A 25,193-nucleotide genomic window follows, 5' to 3' on the forward strand; every position below is an offset into this window, starting at 1 on the left:
AAACAATATCAACAATGCTACATATCCAGAAAAAAAATTTCAAATTTTGAAATGTATGGATCAGATTTAGCCTCAGTATAACCTACACTACACCGAATTTAAATCTATACCATCCATTCAAATTCTAAACACTTTGTTATGAATGGCACAGCTCTTGAGAACAATCCTTCACTTCAGTTGCAACATGAACGCAGATTCTAGAAAGTGCAGGCTTCGAAATGGTTTACTTACCAACGTGACTGCGTCCCTAGCCATCATTTACCCTCAACCTAGACATCAGATGTGGACAAATATCTTGCTACAAATTTACTATTTCAAAAAAAAAAAGGGCGGGGGAAGGGGGGGTTATATTTGTTATTTTAAGAGAAAAATAGTCCTCAAAACAAAAATCCAAAAACCACATGTTCCAAAGGCTTATTTTTGTTGGAAGAAGGGAGGCCATCTCTAATATATCACACTCGGAGATTGTAACCATAGAATGTGGACAGGGTAATTTTACACTGAGATTCCATAGTTGCTGATCTTCGAAACCTCCTTGGTCAGAGCGTTCCTTTCTCTTTTTGCCTCCGAAGCAACATTAGAAACCTAAAAACCAGAAAACACAACATAAGCAATTTTGTGATCAAGGGGAACATAATTGATGGATTATTACATGGCATGTTACGGTAAAGTAGACAGCATTATGCTAGCATATAGGCTGTGTCCATATAAATTACTTAACAAATAAATGCAAGGAAGACAAATATCCACTCAAAGAGGCCATTATTTGACGGTGTCTGATGGGGGGAAAACACTTCACATAATAGCAGACCTTAGCCCCTCTTAGTTGCATGAAGCGGCGCAGGGACGGGAGCAAGAGCAGGATCGGGAGTGGGGGAGCAAAGGCATACATAGAAGTTTCTAAAGTTGCGAACTCCCATGGAGCACGTATATATTTTATATAATAAATATATAAATATATTCCAACAATTATTTTTTCTGTTTAGTTGTGATGTATGTGTTAAAATATGAATAAATATTTGAGATTGCTTTCAACTACAAATTGCCTTTGTCAAGTACAAAAAAATATTATGTAAATAGAAAGAACAGTAACAAGTTTAAGTTGTCTTCTTTTCTTTTTTTGAGATTTGTACGGTTATTTATCTTCATTGAGAGCGAGTTTATTTCTCAACAGGAGCGAGTTTCTTGCTCGGAAGCGCAAAACACTTCTAGCTAATACTTCTTACGAGTTTCTTACGTGGGAGCGAGTTTCTTGCAACAAATTTCTATGTTGTCATTTCTAAACCTCACATGAGATATGTTTTCTCCTTTCAAACATGCAGAACACTTCTAGCTAATACAGTCTAGACCATTCAAGTTTTTTCAGTGTCACTTATAGATCGATTCACTTCTCTCAAATTATTCCCCAGAAAAATACACATTAAACTACAAAATTTGTCACCACTGCAACGGAAGCAAAAGTGTTATTAGCTAATTAAAAAACTCCTCCAGTCCATCGGCAGCTGACACGTGATCTAGTAAAGAATGCATGATCTAGGGCGTGTGTGTGTAAATTGTGATACTCCCCTATCAATAGTGACCCAAAACTAATTTTAAGCAGTGGGAAAACTGTTGTTATAAGGCTGATCTTAATTGGTAATACTCCCCTTGCTACCCAATTGAATCTAGGTGTGATGCCTATAATACTCTTCTTTCTTCTCTTTATTGCTTTTGATTTTCTGCACTTTAAGCTGTTAAATCCAAATAACCAGATCTTTTCCACACTTTTTTTGGGTAAGAATTGAAGGCGTCGCCTTGAACATCAACAAAACAAAAGGAGGAGAGGTATATGAATATAATTTTAGGACTCATCTCTCTCAAACTAATTTTAAGTGGGAAAACTGTTGTTATAAGGCCGATCTTAATTGGTAACACATGAATAGTACCCTTGCTATTTTTTGCTCTTTCACAACCTTTGCTAATTGAATCCAGGTGTGGTGCCTATAATACTCTTCTTTCTTCTCCTTATTGCTTTTGATTTTCTGCATTTTAAGCTGTTAAATCCAAATAACCAGATCTTTTCCACACTTTTTTTGGGTAATGATTGAAGGCGTCGCCTTGTACATCAACAAAACAAAAGGAGAGGTATATGAATATAATTTTAGGACTCATCTCCCTCAAACTAATTTTAAGCAGTGGGAAAACTGTTGTTATAAGGCCGATCTTAATTGGTAACACATGAATAGTACCCTTGCTATTTTTTGCTCTTTCACAACCTTTGCTAATTGAATCTAGTTGTGGTGCCTATAATACTCTTCTTTCTTCTCCTTATTGCTTTTGATTTTCTGCACTATAAGCTCTTAAATCCAAATAACCAGATCTTTTCCACACCTCTTTTGGTTAACGATTGAAGGCGTCAGCTTGTACATCAACAAAACAAAAGGAGAGGACAATGAATATAATTTTAGGACTCATCTCTCACAGTATTTCCCTATGTTACATCGACTTGGATATGCAAGTGTCCGATTCATTTAATTCTCATGTTCAAGGACATGGGGACATGATAAAAAAAAAACCATATTTTTTAATATATTTCTTTTTATAAATTACTTACTCCACTACATTACAGAATATTCGATATTTTTTTTTTTTTTTTTTTCACTTTAGACAAACTCACCTGTAAAATGATATACATAAAACTATGACAAAGTCTAGTTCTATCAAGCCTTATGAACAAAGTTTCCTTTCTTTCTACACACATATATGCTCAGGTAAAACACAAAATAATCTAACCAAAATAATGGCTTTGAAAGAAATAGTTTAAGGACTCTAATTCTAGAAATTCCACGCACTAATGACCAAGAAACCTACTTGGGATCGAAATCGAGATGCTTCTCCGCGAGGAAGTTCTCCAATCACATCTTTCAAGCCTGGTGCAATGCAAAAACAATAAAGGGACCAACATACCCCAAAAAATGTCTCTGACACAAGTTCAATTTGCTCATTTAAGTAATTCATACTGAGATTTCATACCCCCTGCTTGTTTTTCAATCTTATAAGATGAACGAATGACACCTTGGATCTGCTTCCCCGCTTGTCTAGAAATGGCAGAAATTTGGACAGGAAAATTAGTCCATGAAATATAACTTGTACGATAAATTTCACACCATCTATAGACACAAACCTCAGTTTAGTCCTTCCTCGCATCATTTCCTCTTCCGCTTGCAATGCCCTCTTCTGAAACAATAAGCCCATATTAAAATGCTACACTTACTTAAAATTTGTACAAAAACTCCATTTACAACCTGATGTGACACCCACATCAACCTGTGTTTTAAAAAGAAGGTAGTTACTGACATGCCAGATCGTTTTGCAAGTTTTCCTCATATGCATAGCATTACATGCACTTTTTAGAGCTCATGGTTAAAGTAGGAAATAGAAAGTTTACAGTCAATAATTTATACCAACAGGAAGAAGCCAATGTGTAATGTCACAAGCAAAGATAAATGAATTTCAGTATAATGGTTCAATAGTCTACATGTTGCTTCAAGAGGGTTCTGACCAAAAGTTCTTACTTGTAACTAGCAACAGATGAAATTCAATAACTTAACGTTTCTCCACCCCAAGTAGGCTCGAAGAAGCTGAATAAATAGAACCCATTTCGTATAAGTTTCAAAATTTGTTTTAAAAGAAGTTCCCTATAAAAACAGCCAACATTCAGTAAACTACTAAACATAGTTTCTAAGTTCTCCAATACTTGAATCGACTACAAGATAAGAATGACATAAAAACCTTTAAATTTCCGTTCCTTCTAATTCCAAAAGCATAAAAAATACAAATCAAAAATTAAAACGATGAAAACAAAGTGCCACCAAGGATGCCTAAATTTGAGTCCACTGATCAGGTTAACTTCCAATTCTTCAATAATCATAATGTGTCCGCCTATGAAGCACCGACACTTCAAAACAAGTGTTGTATCTATGTTGGATACACGGACACTTTGGGGACACGCGGACACTTCGGGGACACATATGGGACACACCACATGGCATGTCCCCTTATTTAATTAATTTATTTTCAGGGTACACTTCGGAGACACACTAGGGACATGCCAATTTGTCTTCTCTCTTATTTTATTTAGTGCTTTTGATGAATGTTGAATGTTTATTATTTTTTTCTTAGATTTAAATACTTAATAGATCATCCATAAAAAATATATATATATATAAACTATAAGTGTTAATTTAAAACTGCTTTTTAAAAAATAAAAAAAAAAAAGAAAAAAAAAAGATTTAGAGTTAGTTTTTATAAATATTGATTGTTTATGGATGTAATATTAATCTAGATAGCAAATAAAAATATATGAAAACATATTTTACTGTCGTGTCCCTTCCGTGTCAGTGTCCCTATTTTTTTGAAATCTTTTGTGTCCCGTATCTGCATCCGTGTCCGTGTCCGTTCTTCTTAGGTATCCGAAAATTTTCTACGGATGATTTCTTTCTTTTTCCTTTTATTAAATAAGTTTTAACCATAAATTTTCATAATCAAAATACAAAGAAAGCAAACGGGTTTTTAAGGTTGTTTTTCCCCTTTTTTAATAATTTCTTACAGGTGAAATTCATAACTATAAGACAAATTAAGCAAATGGGCTATTGAGAATTATTTTGCAGTCAAAATCAACTAGGCTGCTACCTTTCTGCATTCTATGTTTTCGCCAAATTTCTGAAACTCGCATTTCAACTAGGGGAAGATACATACCACATACATCTTTTATATCCTTATTTTTATCTCTTGTAAATAGACTGGAGGGTCTGGAAAGTAGGATTGTGTTGTCACAATTTAAAAGCCATAAACTTGATAAAACTTTGAGGACAAGGAAGAAGAGTGCTGGGCACCTGGTGGGGGATGGGATGTGAGAAAGAGTTAAAAATCAACAAATCAGAAAACACAAACTATTTCATGTCAGCCACAATATAAAATTTCTGGCACACAACCTGAAAGATTAGTCATCAATTAAAACTGACAGCCAAGCAAATAAAACTGACAGGAAAGCAAAATGATTACCTCCAACTTATCGCTTTCTGCCTTTAAAAGATCAATCGATTGTTGCAACTTCTTTACTTTAGCTTCAGCTCTGGAAAGCAAGGACTGTACCAGCAACACAGTGAATACTAAAGCAAATTATAATTGAATGTTTGATAATCATGCTAGCATTAGCATGATATAAATACAAATCGCAAAGCATTGAAGATTCAATAAACAAATATCATTAAGCTTTTAATTCGATAATTGAAAGCTGCTTGACATGCTCGCTCTTTGGCTAGGACTAGCACATGACATACTTCATGAGTTCAACGGTATTAAATACAAACTGCAAATCATTGAAGATTCAATAAACAAATATCATTAAGCTTCTAATTCGAGGCTCAAGCATTCAAACAAAATTGCCATGAATAATATAACAAGCAGGAAGAGAGGGCATCACATCTTTCAACATAGTTTTGCAAAAGAATGCAGTAGTGTTTTTTGATCAAGCAGCATAAAGCACAACAACTAAATAACAGTGCACAAAATGTCAAGCAATAAATCCGTCAAAAAAGAAAAGTTGGTTCAGAAATGGTATGAGTACATGTACAACCATAAAAAAAAATTTAGAGAACGCAAGAATGCCAACTTTCCGGCTCTGCATGAACTTGTGCCATTTTTAACTCATCCATGAAGACATTCATAAAGCAACATGGATGTTGAAGAAGTCTCAGGCCACAGCCTGAAATCCCATTTCACATCACCTCAGTTAGGCTACATGTAAAACTTCAAACAAGATAAACAATTATAATTTGACCCGTTCATTTTATAATCCTATTAAAACTTTGAATGCTTTCTTCACAAATTCAGAGCTTGAACCATCAAACTTCAACTTTACAACAAAGCATCAGACTGCCTCTTGCAATATGAAACCTTTTGGATTACATGCACCCACAATGTTGAATGTGACCACCTCTATGCAAATGGAAATTTTACCTGGTATAACAATGAATAATTCTCATCAGTATTTAAACGCTAGTAGCCCAACAAGCTTCTGAATCCCCTGAAAGAGATCTAAAATTGCCTTATATCACCTATATTGTGCTACCTATCCAATGTTTAGGTAAAAGTAAAATAAAAGCTTTAATATCACAATTTTCACTCAAGACTAGTTTGTTCACCAGTACATTACAAATCCTAGGCATATTTGGCCAATGAGCATTAAGCTGCGGGAAAGAACATTAGTTTACCATTTTTTTTGATGTCAATATCTAAAGTCATATCAGATTGACATATCAAACAACTTGCACTAGCAAACAAGGCATACACATTGATGTTTTACATCGTTACTCAGTCATTAAAGAAAAGTTGCAAATCAAATTTTGTAGGGGAAAAAATGTTTCGACGTTAACAGACAACTGAAAACTGCCAGTAATACTTGTTGTGCTTACCTCTTCACTGGCAACAAGGCGCAAAGTATTGTAGTACAAGAAACGCCTCGGCTCTGCAAGTGATAAATAAGTGAAAGGCAAAAGGAGGGAAACTAGTTAACCGCCAAACATTTGGAATAAGTTATTTCAGGATTGGCATACCAGCAAAAATTGAACAAGAAGATAGAAAGATTAATTCATTTATTAAAATTTTCATTTCTTGCAGAGAAATTCATCCCATGTTCTTAGATATAGAAAATGCTAGATACTTGGCCAAAAATCAAACACCAGCAGCCTATCTCCAAAGGCAGGCAAGTTTCAACGAAGCGGATATATATCATATATTATTATCTCCAAAAACCTTTAACATAGCTATTGGAACTTAGAAAGAAACATCAAAAAGTAAGGATAACTTTAAAATTATAGTCACTATCAATTTAAACTCTCCACTCCAAACTAACATAAAAAGTGGTTATCTATAAAATTTATGACCATACTCTTTAGAACCAGAAATCCCAAGCCAGCAGCAGCACTGCATGTAGCCACTGGATGTGAAGCAGCAACAAGAATACCCTCTGCAAATAAACGATGACAGTGAAAACAAAGAGAAAAACATTAATTTAAGACTGAAAGAAAACCATGCCAAGTATAGTATCAGCTAGAAGAATTGAGTAATAAACTCGAGCAGTCCAAACCTTTGATCTTCCCAAAGACAATATCCTCATAAACACCATACTCAGACTTGACATCTTGCAGAGAATCCTGCAATCAGGTTATTGAATGAAACATAGATACGAATAGCACTAGAACCATATTGGTTGATGATAAAATAAAAAACAAAAATTACAAATTCAGGAAATAAAATAAATTAATATGACAAATCTTATATCTTTTATCACTTGGGACCTAACAAAAGAAAAATCTCCTGCCAAGTGCCAAATTAGCCTAGAGTTTTTAAAACTTCTTTAACAAAAAATAAAAAATAAAAATTATTACAAGCATTAAACTCAAACTACTTTTTTATTACAGATGATTTTACCCCATCATACACCCCATGGGAGAGAATGAGCAAACAAAAAATACACATAAAAAGTCACTTCCTCTTATCATTAAAATTACGTATATATAACCTAGTTGAACTTAGCCCATGTTTGAACGGCAAGAATCAAAGACAAGGAATGGGAATCTCATTACTAGCAATTAAATTCCAACATTAATGTCATTCAAGCATTATGATTAGTCAAGACTTCTATATGAAAAATGACAAGACTATATCTATTGTAGGCTAGCCTTTCTTTTATATATTTAAGAATCATTGGGATCGTAAATCATGTTCACATTCATTCTCAAAATTTCTATCACATGTTTGGATGGTAGTAATATTGAAGCAGAATGAAAATGCCATTTTAGATCCTCATAATTTCAATATTTGAAACAAAATAAAATAAGAATATGACTTCTAGGAATGTGATTTCTAATTACCTACTCCACCCTAAATCGCATTATTAACTAAGTAAGATTTGGATCCCCACCTTCCCTTTAGAAATTCTATTTGTAGTAATATGATTGAAGTTAATGTAATTCCTATTACCTCTATTTGATTCTTGCCATCCAAACATAGGGATAGGGGTTAAAAGATAAAGAATAGTTATTGGTTTAAATCATGGGATCCACCACTTTTGTGTTAGAGTTTTAAGAGACAAAGTGTGAAGTATCGACCTGTAAATGGAATAAAGCGTTGTGATAATTTTAGAGAATACCAAGATTAGGGAATGATTGTGATATCATTCTCTTTTTATATTAATAAAGATTAATAATTACAAGACAGCCCCAAGGCATAGAATAATTACAATTGAATAAAAAACCCAACTAATAATATTCTAACACTCTCCCTCAAGCTGGTGCGAAGATATCTCTCATGCCCAGCTTGCCTAGGATGTCATACAATGGCTTACTCTCAACTCCCTTGGTGAGGATATCAACAAGTTGTTCACCAAACTGCACAAATGGAGTACATATTGTGCCACTAGTGAGTTTTTCCTTAATGAAATGGCGATCAATCTCAACATGTTTTGTCCTATCATGTTGAACCGGATTGTAAACGATGTTGATGGCTGCCTTATTATCGTAGTATAACCGCATGAAGTTCGTCTGATCAATACCTAGATCACTCAACAATAACTTGATCAATAAGACGTCACACACCCCTTATGCTATAGCTCTAAACTTAGCTTCTGCACTAGAATTGGCAACCACATTTTGTTTCTCACTCCTCCAAGTAACTAGGTTGCCTCCAACAAAGGTGCAATATCCTAAAGTCAATCTCCTATCAGTTACTGATCCAGCCCAGTCAGCATCTGTATAGGCTTCCACACGAAGATGATCATACTTTGAAAAATAAAGACCCTTACTAGAAGTAGACTTCAAGTATCGCAAAATTCTTATGACAGCCTTGAAGTAAATCTGATGAGGAGCATGCATAAACTGGCTAACCACACTGACAGTAATAGCAATATCAAAACAGGAGTGAGATAAGTAAATAAGTTTACCCACTAAACGCTGATAGCTTCTGCTATCAACAGCTGCTCCTCCTTTATCATTCCCCAGTTTCTGATTGGGTTCTAGTGGAGTATCACAGGCCTTGCAGCCAAGCATCTCAATTTCCTTTAGTAGGTCAAGCACATACTTCCTCTGTGAAATAAATATCACATCCTTAGAGTGAGCAACTTCAATTCTCAGACAATACTTCAAGCTCCCCAAGTCTTTGATTTCAAACTCACTTGCTAAATATTTCTTCAACAGAGGTATTTCCTCACTATCATCACCTGTAAGAACTATGTCATCCACATAAACAATAAGCGCTATAGTCTTACCACGTAAGAAATGTTTCACAAATAAGGTGTGATCTGTCTGACTCTGTTTGAAGCCATATTTAAGCATAGCCTGAGTGAATCTCTCAAACCAAGCCCTTAGAGACTGTTTGAAACCATATAATGACTTCCAAAACTGACATACTTTACCCTCTGTCTAATGATCCTCAAAACCAGGAGGAATGTCCATATATACCTCTTCTTCGAGGTCACCATGAAGAAAGGCATTCTTTACATCAAACTGATGAAGTGGCCAATCTAGATTAGTTGCTAGAGAGAGAAGTACTCTGACACAATTCATCTTAGCCAGGGTGCAAAGGTCTCCTGATAGCCAACGCCATATGTCTGAGTGAACCCTTTTGACACAAGTCTAGCCTTGTACCGCTCAATAGAACCATCTGATTTGTGTTTCACAGTATACACCCATTTGCATCCCACAGGTCATTTGCCCTTAGGTAACTCAGTCAATTCCCATGTGTCATTCTTTCTAAATGCTTTCATTTGGTCAATCATGGCAAGTTTCCAGTCAGAGATAGCAAGAGCATCCTAGAAATGGTTAGGAATGCTAACAGAGGAAATATTTGACACAAAGGCTCTATATGAGGATGACAAATAAGAGTAGGACACAAAATTTGAGATAGGATGTTGAATACAAAATCTCACACCCTTTCGTTTAGCAATAGGAACATCAAGATCAATAGGAGTATCAAGATTGGTGGACTCAAAGAGAGTCAAAGTTACCTGAATTCTCATCAAAAGCAGGAGATGGCAGTGGGTGAGCAGAAGTGGTCTCTTGTATCCAGTTAACTTTCTATCTACATTTGTCTCTGACATAAACTTGCATTTCCTGATCTTTGATGACATTGGGTTTTTTAGTCCCAGTAAGAGGTGGTGGGGCAAGAACAACTAGTTCCACCATAGGAATCACAGGAATCACTTCACACCAAGGCTTCCCCTAAAGGGAGGACTGTGACACCAGAGAGGACAAGAAATAGGACTGGGACTCAAAAACTGTGACATCCATGGATACAAACCACTTACAAGAAGGAGGGTGATAGCATTTATATCCCTTTTGAGTAGGAGAGTATCCAAGCAAAACATATTTGAGGGAGCGAGGGTCCAACTTAGCACGAGTAGGAGAGTGATTGTGGACAAAACAGGCACAGCCAAATATTTTTAGAGGAATAGAAAACAATGACTCAAAACCTAGGAGGACTTAAAGGGGAGCTTTTTTTTGCAAGACCTGGGTAGGAAGGCGATTAATAAGATAGACAGCGGTGAGAACAACGTCGCCCAAGTAGGACCGAGGTACACTCATAGAAAACACATACACCAAGTCATGTCAAGAAGATGATTCTTGCGTTTTACCCCATTTTGTTAAGGGATATTGGTGAAAGAGGTTTGATAGACAATGCCATTGGCAGAAAAATATTGCCCTAACCCAGAATCTATATATTCCCCACCCCCCCAATTATTAGAACGGAAGATTTTGACAGTGGCCCCAAACTGAGTACAAATCATCCGATGAAAATTGCGAAACACAGAGAAAACTTCACTCTTGTCTTTCATGAGACACACCAAAGTAGTAAGAGAGAAATCATCAATAAATATAACAAACCATCGATGACCTTTCACAGACATAACACGAGATGGACCCCAGATATCAGAATGTATTAATAAAAAAGGAACTAAACTTTTATTAAAACTGGGAGCAAAAGAAGCTCTGTGTTATTTTCCAAATTGATAAGACTCACAAAGAAACTCAGACATATTATTGTTTGCAAAAATAGATGAAAATAAATACTTAAGTAAATAAAAAGAATGATGCCCAAGACGCCGATGCCACAGCCATAGATCATCTTTGGTAGTAGGACTCGTGGTGGAAGAATGAGCAAGCTAGTCCAGTTGATTCAGGAAGTAGAGACCATTTTCTGCACTACCACTGCCAATCGTCCTCCTCGTGACAAGGTCCTGAAAAAGACAATGGTCAAGGAAAAAAGTCATACTACAATTCAAATCCTTTGTAATACGACTCAAGGATAACAAGTTAACAGAAGAATTGGGAACATGGAGAACAAAAGATAGAGGTATGGTAAGAGTGCATGCACTAAACCTTTCCCAGAAATAGAAGAAACAGCATCATCTGCAATCCTAACTTTGTCCTGACCTAAAGAGGGCTTATAGGCAGAGAAAAGGTCAGAGGATCCAGACATATGATCTGAGGCACCAGAATCAATAATCCAAGGCAAAGACTTATGAGAAAGGAAAACACAAGGAGAAGAGGCTAAGTTACCTAAGCGGGCAAACGATGAGGAAGATATACTGAGAGCAGTAGACGACCAGTGGTCTAGCAAGTGACGTAAAACATCCTCAAGCTCATGAGTAATCAGGCCAGAGAGACCATCAGAAGCTTGGCCAACAGAAGCAAAAGGAGAATCAAATGTATCAACGGCACTAGACTGATGAGCCCGTAGATGAGAGCCACGTCCTCGAGATTGGAATGACCGACCTCCTCTAGAACTAGACCGATCACCTTGACCCCCGGATGGAAACCCATGAAGCTTCCAACACGTCTCACGAGTATGCCGTGGCTTGCGACAGTAATCACAGAATACAGACTCCTTGGTGGCAGACAAAGGGATGGGAGTCAAGCTGAGGCCATCTCTAGGGGTAGATAGTAAGGCGGAGCGGTCAGTATAGACAGGTGACATCATAGCAGACTGGCGACTCTCCCCATTCTGTATATAGGCAAATACCTCCTGAAGTGAAGGAGAGCGTCCATACCCAAAACCCAACTCCAAACCGAATCATACTTTACATTGAGACCGGCTAGAAACTTGAAGACCCTTTCCTGTGCAATGAACTTCCTGTATCCGACTGAATCAGCAGTGCAAACAAGTTTATAGTCCTGCAGGTGATCAAGGCGTTTCCAACCGTTGGTGAGGAAGGTAAAGTACTGAAAAACAGTCTGTTGTCCCTGAACAGAGCTCTCAATAGAACAGCGCAACTCAAAAACCTGTGAGAAATTCCCTTTGCGGGAATAAGTAGTAGCCACTACCTCCCAAATATCCTGTGCAGTATCCATAGATAGATAGCCCTCTCTAATCTCTGGGGCCATAGAATGTATTAACCAACCCATAATTAGGGAGTTGGTGATCTCCCACTGATCATAACCCTGGTCCGTGGTGCTAGGTGCCTGTATCTTACCATCAACATACCCCATCTTCCCTTTGCTCTTCAAAGAAATAGTCAAACTCTGCGACCACGGTAGATAGTTTTAACCATTGAATAGAGAGGTGGTGATTTTAAGACTAGGGTTGAGATTATCTGTCATAAGGGATCCGAATTAAGGGACTTATGGCTTGGTTTGGTTTGGTTTGGTTTTAGTTGAGATTATCTGTCATAGTAGTAGATATAATGGAACTCTCACTCTTAGGTATCTGAGAGGGAGTGGACCCACTGGTAGAATATGCCACTGCCTGATACCATGATAACTTTAGAGAATATCAAGATTAGGGAATGATTGTGATATCATCCCCTTTTTATATTAATAAAGATTAATAATTACAAGAGAGCCCCAAGGCATAGAATAATTGCAATTGAATAAAAAACCCAACTAATAATATTCTAACACATTGTTCCCAGAGCATTGAATAATTTCTTAGGAGTAAGGATAGGAAAGAAGAAAATGGACCGGCATAGTACCACATGGATCGGTGACTAGCACATTGTATGGACTTTCAATGTAAAACAACAACTTTAGTGTTTGGATAAAGAAGAAGATTGCACTAAAAATTGGATTAAGTAAAACCTCTTTGATCTTAATGATCATCATCTCTTCTTTTTTTTTTAAATACTTACTAATCTGCTCAATAAAAAATAATGTCCATGAATGCAACACTTTTTTTAAAAATTATATATATATTTTCTTCATTTGGCTACAATCATCAAATCAGTCTGAATTTTTTCATAAATCATTTACACACAAAAGTGCAAAATATAAACAAATTGAATAATCAAAATAGAACCCATAGTGAACTCATATACCAACATGATTGAGTCCACAATAGTGAATTTTATCCCATAGAAAGAAAGGGGAAAAAAAAAACTATAAGGTTAGTTTGGATAAGATAAGATCTTTAGCCTGTTTGAATTATGAATTTGAATAAAAATTTAAAAATTAAAAAAAAATGTGAATTAAATATTCATTTCTCGTATCTTTACCATTATTATCCCACATAAGATAATGATAAAATAAAATAAATAAATAAATAAATAAAGAAGCTATATATATTGTAGGCTACCCTAAACCCTATTCCAATGGGGGGTGTGGGAATCTCATAATGTGATTATCTCATTCGGCCTTGGAAAGATAACCTAGAATTGCATTCCATGTGTTTGGCCACAACAAATGACGGAATGAAGAAGACACAGAATCAGATTTTTTTGCCTCCCAAGTCCTAACGTAGCCCAGAGGCTTTAAAAAGCCCCCAAATCTAACAATTGTTCGATGTTAATTTGCATGCCAAATAATACCTTCGTTTTCCATCCCTCCAATATAAACAATGACCTTAGTTGTTGGATTGGATAAAGCCTTTGTTTCAACTAGAAGGCCTTAAAGAAATTGTAAAATCTTCAAATCCCAAACAACAATTGTTTCCCAGATAAAGCCTCCAATTCAAACGAAGGTTTACATTATTTCTTCCAAAATAAGTGCCTAGAAAAAGTTAGATCCTCTACTTAAACTTGACACATAGAAACCACAATCCAATAGCTGTGTTGATGCAATCAAGTTGGTGTGGGATGCGAGAATATGACAAGTTGATTATTATTAAATAATTAGTTTTATGGGGAGTTGGAGGCGTATATGAAACCTAGGCTCACAAAGGGGGAGATGCAAGAAAAATTACCAACTTGACCCTTAGCCCAAGTATTATAATTGGTTATTTACTAAAATCTCCTATTGGAAGGGAATAGACCCGCTAATATGCCCGATGTCCCTATTGTACTATTGTACTATGATATGAGGCTATTTATCCCGAAACAAAAGAATCAAAAACTTCCATGTCGATGCACTACATGGACCTAGTCTGTGAAGCTTTATTGTTTCCCAGGATTGTCTTTGAGCCTTTCCTGCACAGCTTAGTTGGAAGGCGAGTCATCGGTGAAATACCACTACGAAAGAGCTAGAATTTTAAAGGATTTTAAGTGATAGAATGTTACTGGCAATAGGCAGGATCTTAGGAAGACGTAGTTTCACTATGTTTGGAACGTGGGGTGAGAAAAAAATATATATAGTTGTGCTTTCTTACTATCATAATTGGATGAGTAAGAAAGCAAAATATGTGATACAAGGATAGGGATGAGATTTCATTTTCTACCTTTATATTTCATAATGCAGTCTCGGTATTATAAAAAAAAATACATAACCAATCAATTGTTTGTGAGAAATGAAACATATAAAATATGAGAGTTCTCTTTCTTACCCCATTTCTTGTAAACCAAACATGATAAAAGAGTTCTCTTTCTCATCATTTCTTATTATTTCACACCAAGGCATGAAACAAATTTTAAGATTTATTTTCTCCTACAAACAATATTAACAAATTAAAAACGAACTAATAATAAATCCCCTCAAATTTTCTCGAGAAGCAAATGAGAAGGCCAATGTGGAAAGATAAAGTAAATCAAATATATCCAAAATCATGTTGCCATGGTCGAATTCAGCATAAAACAAAAGACTAGAAATTTTCCTCTCCTCTTTTCTTTTCTGGACAACCAAACAGATGTAAATTGAGCAGGACAGAAGAAACTTACGATGGTCTGTTGAAGATGAGCGGATCCAGTGGTCAGAAAGCGGTCGAGACGAGATCTGGTGATGTTAATTGCAGAGTCTAGTGTGTCTTCGACGGTCTTCTGCACCAATTGTGCTTGCTGGGCTGCGTAGTCGATCCATGGCGTGGTGACTTCCGGGGTTTTCGATTTTGAGAACGAAAAGCCATCGCTTTGTGATTGAGATGATGACGATGATGGTGGTGTTGGTGGTGGTATAATTGGGTTTTCGGCTGATGATTCGGCCATTGTCGCCATTTTTGAGAGCTTCAATGTGAAATTTTTTGTTTGGAACTTTCTCTACGCCTTGTTCTCACGCTTGGGCTTGTACTGAGAATATGGGCCTCGCACTCGCTGGAACAAGTTAATTTAAGGGGAACTTACTGGTATACAAAGTTCTCAGACCTATTTAATTTCCAAACAAAATATTTGTATTAATTAGTCTTATATATTTTTAATTATTATTAAAAGATTCTTTTTTTTTTTTTTAATTTACAGCCGCTATTACATCCTACTATCGTCGGACTTCCGTCAACGGTCATTGGAGACTCGTCGGAATATTCAGCATCACCAGAAAGTCACCGGAGTATTGCCGGGAAGTCGCCGGAGTATCACCGAAAGTTCACCGGAGTGTTATGAACATTAATGGAAATCGCCGGAATGTTCAGAACATTCACTGGATCTTAAGAACATCATTGGAGACTCACCGGAATGTGCACAATATTGTCGGGAAAAAAAAATGAAGAAATTATAGCGAAAAAACATAGCAAAATGTGCTAAATATTAATAAACTAAAAAGAAAAAAAAATGAAACGACAAAAAACAGCAACAATGGGAAAAACATATTCTATTTTTCAATTTTTGTAAGGTTTAAGCAAATAATCTCCAATATTGATCAAACTGAAAAACAAGTTTTGAAACTCTAAAATATTACAGTTTCAAAGAAAAAATCTATTAAGCATTTATCTTCATTAATTAAACTGAAAAACATGTTATGAAACTGTAAAATTTTACAGTTTTAAAGAATGTTATTAAACTGCAAAATTTTACAGTTTTATACCATGATTCATTCCAGAACAAAAAAAATTTGAAACTGTAAAATTTTACAGTTTTAAACTATGATTTATTCCAGTACCAAAAAAATTTGAAACTGTAAAATTTTACAATTTTCACCGCCTGTAACTAAAACTCGAAAACAATTTGTTCAGAACTTGAAAATTTTCTCCATTAGAACAGAAAAAGAGAAGTGTATAGCAGAGAAAATGTAAAAAAAATAAGAGATCGAAGGAGAGAGGCGGATATAGAGAGAAGATTGTATTCCGGCAACTATTTTTTGTTCAGATCTAGTTGGATCTGATGTAGATCTACTCAGATCTGTTATACTACATCAGATCTCAATAGATCTACTCCAAATCTAAGTAGATCTTATAACGCCTCAACCCTTCACATATTATCGATATTGTCCGCTTTGGGCCACGCTCGTACGGATTTGTTCTTCCCAGTGGGTCACCCATCCTAGAACTACTCCAGCCTAAGCACGCTTAACTGGGGAGTTTTAATAGGGATCTCACCACCCGGGAAAAGGCCTCGATGCTATATAAGGGTCCAGGTTTTTACTTTTATAGCGCAGGAACTCCCCCTCCATTCCCGATGTGGGACACCGGGGCCTTACAATTACCCCCCCTTAGGGCTGCACGTCCCCGTGCAGTAACCTGCCAGCTCGCAAGCCCGCCTACATACACCAAGAGACGCCAGGGGCCCACACTCAGTACTCCGGAGAGTCGGCTCTGATACCATTTGTAACGCCCCAACCCTTCACATATCATCAATATTGTCTGCTTTGGGCCACACCCGCACGGATTTGTTCTTCCCAGTGGGTCACCCATCCTAGAACTACTCCAGCCTAAGCACGCTTAACTAGGGAGTTCTAATAGGGATCTCACCACCCGGGAAAAGGCCTCGATGCTATATAAGGGTCCAGGTTTTTACTTTTATAGCGCAGGAACTCCCCCTCCATTCCCGATGTAGGACACCGGGGCCTTACAGATCTACTCATCTTCTTCATCTTATTCGTCGGAAACATATCTTCTTTACCGTCGGTGAGGTAAGGATTCGGCGGTCGGTGGTTGCCGGTGAATCCCAATCGATGGTAGTCGTTGGTCGCCGGTGACTATATATCAGAAAGAGAAGAAGCAAGATATGATTACTCGTCAACGATCGCCGGAAATCACCAAGAGAAGAAGAAAGGCATAGAAGAAGAAAGGCACAGAAGAAGAATAACGTTATTGGACTTTTGGGTACAAACAAAAAGTTATGGGACTAAATAGACTACACGTTTTCAAAGAAGACTTTTTGGTAATTTTCCCTTAATTTAATGTAATTTGAAACACTGACCAAGGATATAAATACAAATTAGAGAAATTAGAGTGGGTAAGAGCATCCCCACCTTTTTATCTAAATTTTACTTTAAAATATTATTAAAAAATATATTTTTTATTTTAAAAATTATTTTTTCATCTACTTTTTCAAACAAATTTCCTATTATTTCTCTATTCTATTAACAAACTCTCTATTTTTTCTTTATTTTACTAAAATATAATTTTTAATTATAAATTTTAAAAAAATAAAAATCATAAACGTGTATTACAGTCCCTAAACAAAACAAAGTAAAAATACATATATATATATATATATATATAAGGGAATTACAGTAACTCCCTACAAATAGAGAGCCACTATAGCAAAAACTAGTTTAGAAAATTATTTAAGGGAGCTGATACAGGTGTATAGGAAGCTATCTACCCCTGGGGTTTGGGGGCTCTGGTGGGGACGCTCTAAGACCATATGTCAAATTCAATATGACAGTCTAATAATTTTATTCTTACATGAGAAATGAAATTCATTTGATAAGTCAAATGTTAAGTTTTTATTCAGCATAATTTAATATGTCAAATTTGATATGTTTTATATTAATGTCAAACGTTGAGTCCATTTAATAAAATAATTTTATTTTTAAAAATAATAAAATAATATATTTGATATATTGGGTGGAGAGTTTGTATGTTAAATTTACATATGCCAATTTACTACCAGAGTATTCAAAAAAATTTGGCACACCAAATTTTGAAGGTTTGAGTGGAAATAAACACCACAAAAAAAATCTCACCATACACTATTTATATGATTCGGATATAAATTTTCAAATAAAAATCAAATATTCAAATATAAATTTATAAAGAAAAGGTAATTGTTCGAACATAAACAGTTGAAGGGAATATGTATTTGGACAATTTTTTTTATTCATCAATTTATGTCCAAACATTTATCTTTTGTTTGAAAATTAATAAAACTAACCCTATTTGGTTTTGAGTGTAACGCCCTCAAAAATAAACCCATTAATTATATATATCATCAGCATGCAATGATAGAGAGGAAACATTTCATTATAATATTCATCAGAGTCTTACTCAATAAAAGCATTACATGTAACCTCAAATTAAATGCCCTACAGGCTTACATCTTTCCAAGCCAACACTTGGACAACAAAAGTATGAGTTCTAACTCAAATCCAAATAAAGCCCTAGGCTTGAGTGTTTACATGTACTAACAAATAAAAACAAACAACTGAAAATAGTCTTCAAAATCCAAGTCCCTTCCAAGCTAAGTCCTTGGAGGTAGCTTATCACCTGAACCTGAAAATGATGTTCCCATATAGGATGAGCCACAACCCAGTAGAAATATACTAAACCAAATATAAGCATTGATTAAAGCAATAGCATTCAATAGATGGTTAACCAAGATAATCAATTACATCATTATACAGTTTCATGACATTAATGTCTAAGACACGTTTTACTTTCCAACATTATCAATATGACTCAGAACCTGGCCAAACTTAAAACAATGAACTATATATATCAAATTCACATTCTTCCAATGTCAACAAACAAATGAGACTCAAGCTCAAATCAAAACACTTCATACTTCCAGTTTGATACACATTTTAGTGCTGTATCAATAAAAACACTTCAATATAAATAAGCACACATAAAAGTGATGCTAATGGAGTCCATCCCCTACCTCCTCCCAAACAAAATCCGGTTTAGAGGTCCATCCCCTATCTTCCCCTAAACCGTGGAGTACATCATTTATCTCCTCCCACACAAAACAATGTATGTAAACACATAACATATAACACACAATCAATACACATAATGTCTGTATTAATTCAGCAGTCAAAATGAATGACTCAACCAATGTGATTGGTTTCAGTTATCCCTAATCCACATGCAATGTCTACAACAATCACGACTATCCTCCACCGATAGCCCAAAACAGTTATTTCTAGATTTGGAAATAAATATATCAACAATTCAATAGGCGAGTGATTTAAATTATCCAACTACACCATTTAATCAATGAATTCCTCAATTTCATGAATTTAACCAAATTCCCCAATTCCCTTAAATTAATTATACAAATTAATTAATTAATACTACTAGGGTTTTTTTCCAAAATTATCAAAGTAACCCCAACATATCAAAATACCAAAACTTAGAACAAAACCTATAAAATGGAGTAGAAAATCCCTACCTCGAAGAAAACAACCCAAATGGAGAAGACAGAGATGAATACCCAAATACCAATATGATCCAAATCGCCAAATGTTCAGATTAAATGAAAGCCCTCGACTCCCTCTATCTTTTTAATAAAGCAACTAGGGTAAAACACACTCTAAATAGATCAAACCTAAGAGAGAAGGTGAGTAGGGAGAGAGAGAGGTCGGACCTAGGGTTTGGAATCAAAAAGAAGATGAAAAAGACTAATCAAAACCCGCTGCTGCGTATATAAACTGGACAGGCTCGCTCGAGCGAATACATGGTCGCTCGAGTGACCAGACACAAGAAAACCTTGCTCGAGCGAAGAAAAGCTCGCTCAAGCCAAGAATGCAACACTACAGGTCTATACTAGACGCAAACTCTCGCTCGAGCGACCAAACTCCGGCTCGAGCGAAGAACCAAAAACAACAGCTCGCTCGAGCGACCAACTCCTCGCTCGAGCGAAGATCCAAAATTCTGGACAGCAACACTTGGTTTCTAAACCCAACCAACCTGAAACAAACCTGCCCAACACATCCTAACTCCAAATGAGAAAATAAGGGACAACAACAACAATTATACAATGACAGAATCTACAGAACCTAAGTCCGAATACTATAATCAAATGGGAAAAGACCGGGGTTGCTATATTGAGTGTTCCAAAACAATTTTTTTTCATTTTCAATTTGTATTTTTTTTGTATTTTTAATGGTTTTTAAAAATATTTTAATCATTTTTTTTAGATCCACTTATTAGTAATATACTTAGAAAGTAAAAAAAAAAATAATTGTACAAAAATCTTTAAAAAAATCACTGAATACAACAAAATATGAAAATGGATTGGATTTTCATATTTTTTATATTTTTTCTATTTAGTGAATTTTTTAAGTTTTTTTTCCCTACAAATATTGTACTTTTTAAGGGTTAGATTAGGTGTATCTAATTTTTTTTTTAAATGCATAAATTATTAAAAAATTCACTAAAAACAAAAAAAATACAAAAAATAATAAATTCAATTTTCTGAAAAGTAAACTCAATTTTCTAAAACCAAACATGGCAAATGATTTGCACTGAGATTTTTTATGGTGTGCAATGGAATTTCCATTATTAATATAAGATAGCTTTAAAAAAAATAACTTAGCACAAATGGGTGATATCTTGAGTTAGATCCTAAAAAGTCTATAATATAGTATTTATTGGTAGGGTTTTGTTTCTCTCAAGTTGGTATCTCAACTTAATAGTGCGTTTTGGATTTGGTAAGTTCATTTTATGATCGATTTTGGTGATATGAATAGTCACTTTATAGGACTCGTTGAGTAAAATATTTATGAAAAAACAAAATAATTGGACATCGGTAATTATATATTTAAATCATATTTGTTTTTTTTAAAAAATGGACGACAAATATAATTTTTAATAATAACCATCTATTTTTTATAATACAAATTTGATTCAAACATATAGCTATCTATATTCAATCATCTTGATTTTTTGCATGAATATTTTTCTTAAGGAGTCCTAAGATATGAACGATTTGGATCACTGAAATCAATCAAAAAATGAGCCTACTAACCCTAAACGTTCTCTCAAGTTAAGATGGTAAACTTGAGAGAAGTCAAACCTTTATTAGTAATAAGTTCATTTATGCATGGATAGGGTTGCAAACAAGCTACGTTGAACAGAGCTTTTAAGTGTTCAAATTTGTTTATTGATAATTAATCGAGCTAGAGCATAGCTTAGGTCGAGTTTAAATCATCGAACTTGAGTTTGGCTTGTCAAATGTTTAACAAATTCAAGTTCGGCTTGAGCCAACTCATTTACATTTACTAGCCGAGTTCGAACTCGAGCTTAAGCTTGAAAAAGAAAAGAAAAACTTAGATTAATTTACTTATTATATGAAAAAACAAATTCTGATTAAAATAATAGGAATACTTATATTAATAATAAATTTCACTAATTAAATATGTAAATTTATACAAATACCAAACACAAATAGAAAAATAATTTAAATTAATAAAAAAAATATTTGTTATATTATTAAAAATAAATACTAATTTGTTTTCTTTATGTTCATGAGCCTTCTCGCTTGGGGCTATTTAAACTCAGCTCGATTAATAAACAAGCTATTTGAGCTCGGCTCGATTAATAAACGAGTCTAAAAATCGAATTTTAGCTCGTTCATTTAGTAAGAGCCAAGCTTAAAAGAGTTTTGAACAAGCTAAGCTCAAACTAAACAACTCATTTTTGAAGCCCTATACATGGATATGATAAGGTGACCAAGGGCATGATGGCCTGGCCAACCCGTTTAACCCAACTCGATAATTTTAAGGTTTAAAAAAAAATGTGTAACTCGTATGATTGGTTTAGATTACATTTTGGAGAAATTATAAGAAAAAAAAATTGACTCTTATTAACAAAATAAATATTAGAATTTTAATTTTGACAATGGCCTTAGTTGGTGGATTGGATAAAGCCTTTGTTTCAACTAGAAGGCCTCAAAGAAATTGTAAAATCTTCAAATCCCAAACAACAATTGTTTCCCAGATAAAGCCTCCAAATCCAACAATTGTTCTATGTTAATTTGCATGCCAAATAATGCCTTCAGTTTCCATGCCTCCCATATAAACAATGGCCTTCGTTGTTGGATTGGATAGAGCCTTTGTTTCAACAAGAATGCCTTAAAGAATTTGTAAAATCTTCAAATCCCAAACAACAATTGTTTCCCAAATAAAGCCTTCAATTCAAATGAAGGTTTACATTATTTCTTCCAAAATAAGTGCCTAGAAAAAGTTAGATCCTCTACTTAAACTTGACACATAGAAACCACAATCCAATGGCCATGTTGATGCAATCAAGTTGATGTGGGACGTGAGAATATGACAAGTTGATTATTATTATTAAATGATTTGTTTTATGGGGAGTTGGGGGCATATATAAAGGGAAATTATATTTCTACACACCACGTTGTCTCTGTGCACATCTTTTCTCACTCCATTCACTTAGTAATTTGATTCTTAGGCATTTATCTCAATCCACACACCCCACATTCCAAATATGCCCATTTAATAAAAAATGTGTGCACACCCTCATATTAACCCACATAAATATTTGTGGTCATCGTGTTGCGCCGACAGGGCCTGCCATGATTAATGACCTTGTACCTGATTTGTTGTAAATTGACTAGTATAGTCCAAACTTCAGAGCCAAATATTTTAACATATTTCGGAAGTTGGAATTCGAATGATTTAATATATTTCGAAAGTTAAGTTCCGAATGATTTAATATATTTCGGGAGTTGAGTTCCGAATTATATTTCGAAAGTTGAGTTTCGAATAAATTAATTTTGTTCGAGTGTCTATGTATTTGGCATTGGTTTGCCGAATGGTGATCGCGAACAGAAATTACGTAAAACAATTTCTTAGCAAAAAAAGTTACATTTTTGTCGCTGCATTGGTTGTTTTGCATATCCTCCTGGTTTTCTGAATTGTTTGGCAAATCTTTCATCAAGTTTAGTTTGACAAACAATGGTAACCTAATGAGTGAACAATTGAAGAATGTTAGCAATGGATTCTAATGTGTGAGAAATAATGGAGGAAGAAGGTAGGCAATGGAGTGTGTGAGAAAGAATGAAGGAAGAAAGTAGGCAATAAAATGTGAGAAAGAGTGGAGGAAGAATGTAGCAATGGATAGTGTGAAAACGAGTGAAGTGTGTGAGAATGAGTGTCAATAACATAGGCAATGGCTAGTGGATGTGCACAAAAAGCTTTTACAAGAAAAAGATGTGTACAAAGATCTCTATTTTGGATGTTTAAGTGTGTGGATGGATGTCTATTTTGATCATTTTATTTAAAGGTAAATTTGTAATAAAAATAAAGTTCATTAAGTGTGTGGACAGAGACAATGTGGTGTGTAGAAACAGAATTTTCCATACACGAAACCTAGGGTCACAAAAAGGGGGGCGGGATGCAAGAAAAATTACCAACTTGACCCTTAGCCCAAGTATTACTAAAATTTCCTATTGGAGGGGAATAGACCCGCTAATATACCCAATGTCCCTATTGCACTATGATATGAGGCTATTTATCCCGAAACGAAAGAATCAAAAACTTCCATGTTGATGCACTACATGGTCCTGGTCTATGAAGCTTTACTGTTTCCCAAGATTGGCTTTGAGCCTTTCCTATGCAACTTAGTTAGAAGGCGAGTCATCAGTGAGATACCACTACGAAAGAGCTAGAATTTTAAAGGATTTTAAGTGATAGAATGTTAGTAGCATTAGGTACAATCTTAGGCAGATGTAGTTTCACTATGTTTGGAAAGTGGGGTGAGAAAAAAAAAATATGGTTGTGCTTTCTTACTATCATATTTGGATGAGTAACAAAGCAAAATATGTGATACAAAGATAGGGATGAGATTTCATTTTATACCTTTATATTTTATAATGCAATCTCGGTATTATAGAAAAAATACATAACCAATCAATTTGTTTGTGAGAAATGAAACCTAAAAAATAAGAGAGTTCTCTTTCTTACCCCATTTCTTGTAAACCAACATGATAAAAGAGTTTTCTTTCTCTTCATTTCTTATTATTTCTCACCAAGGCATGAAACACAACATGCAAATTTTAAGATTTATTTTCTTTTATTCATTCAACCACCCATCTCAAATTGTTTATTCTTCAGGATACAAACAATACTAACAAATTAAAAACGAACTAATAATAAATCTCCTCAAATTTTCTAGGGAAGCAAACGAGGAGGCCAATGTGGAAAGATAAAGTAAATCGAATATATCCAGTGCCATTGTCGAATTCAACATAAAACACAAGACTACAAATTTTCCTCTCCTATTTTCTTTTCTTTTCTTTTCTTTTCGTGACAACCAAACATATGCAAATTGAGCAGGACAGAACAAACTTACGATGGTCTAGTGAAGATGAGCCGATCTAGTCAAAAAGCGATCGTGTAACATCGCTCGAGGGATACCCAAGCGTGTAAACAGTTCGGACCCTCGATTTCTTCGATCTAGTCTTACGAGTATAATGTGAAACATAGATATGAGTCTAGAGTTGGCAACTTTTATAGAAAATCCATTTTGTTGCAAAAACCTTTGCCAGAAATGGACTAAGTTATTAGATCTCAGAGCTGCCACCTAATATTTTGGAAAAATTAGGAAACTTGTGACTTATGCCAAGACCCCTGTTCATCGTAACCAAGGATGCTTGGCTCGGAACCTTAGGTATGAAGAAGGAATGTCATTAATTGAGCACTTCCGCTCACCCGATCAAAAGATCAATTTCTGCTAAGCCATGATATGAATTTTATTTACTTTATGTGTTCATGTTCTGATTTATTTAGTATATCCTAAAATTTACTATGTGAAGCAAAACAAATATAGACTGTGTCGTTCAATTTGGAACAACTCGATTTCATTATTTTGAAAATGTTTTGAATAGCGTA

General features: G+C 35.0%; 1 protein-coding gene across 1 annotated transcript; it reads right to left on the minus strand.

The window, feature by feature from the left end:
• Nucleotides 1-15,513, minus strand: LOC114308733 (alanine-tRNA ligase). Its single transcript, XM_028254397.2, has 9 exons — nt 15,122-15,513; nt 7,130-7,196; nt 6,932-7,009; nt 6,456-6,508; nt 5,044-5,127; nt 3,164-3,216; nt 3,013-3,077; nt 2,851-2,909; nt 1-585 (listed from the first exon to the last, which is right to left on the minus strand). The coding sequence occupies exons 1-9, from the start codon at nt 15,392-15,394 to the stop codon at nt 496-498; spliced, it is 822 nt and encodes a 273-aa protein (XP_028110198.2). The 5' UTR covers nt 15,395-15,513; the 3' UTR covers nt 1-495.
• Between the last annotated feature and the right edge of the window lie 9,680 nt (nt 15,514-25,193).

The sequence above is a fragment of the Camellia sinensis genome, chromosome 5 (genome assembly GCF_055761805.1).
Source record: "Camellia sinensis isolate YWXY chromosome 5, ASM5576180v1, whole genome shotgun sequence".
Lineage (NCBI taxonomy): Eukaryota > Viridiplantae > Streptophyta > Magnoliopsida > Ericales > Theaceae > Camellia > Camellia sinensis.

Bases quoted from the DNA above. Each gene is read 5' to 3' on its own strand.
- LOC114308733 (XM_028254397.2), bottom strand. From the start codon at position 15,394: ATGGCGACAATGGCCGAATCATCAGCCGAAAACCCAATTATACCACCA. The intron at 7,010-7,129 runs GTTTGGACTGCT...GTTTATTTGCAG, and splicing joins TGTCTTTGGGAAGATCAAAG to AGGGTATTCTTGTTGCTGCT. The intron at 586-2,850 runs GTAGGTTTCTTG...TCTGGTTTTTAG, and splicing joins CATCTCGATTTCGATCCCAA to GTTTCTAATGTTGCTTCGGA.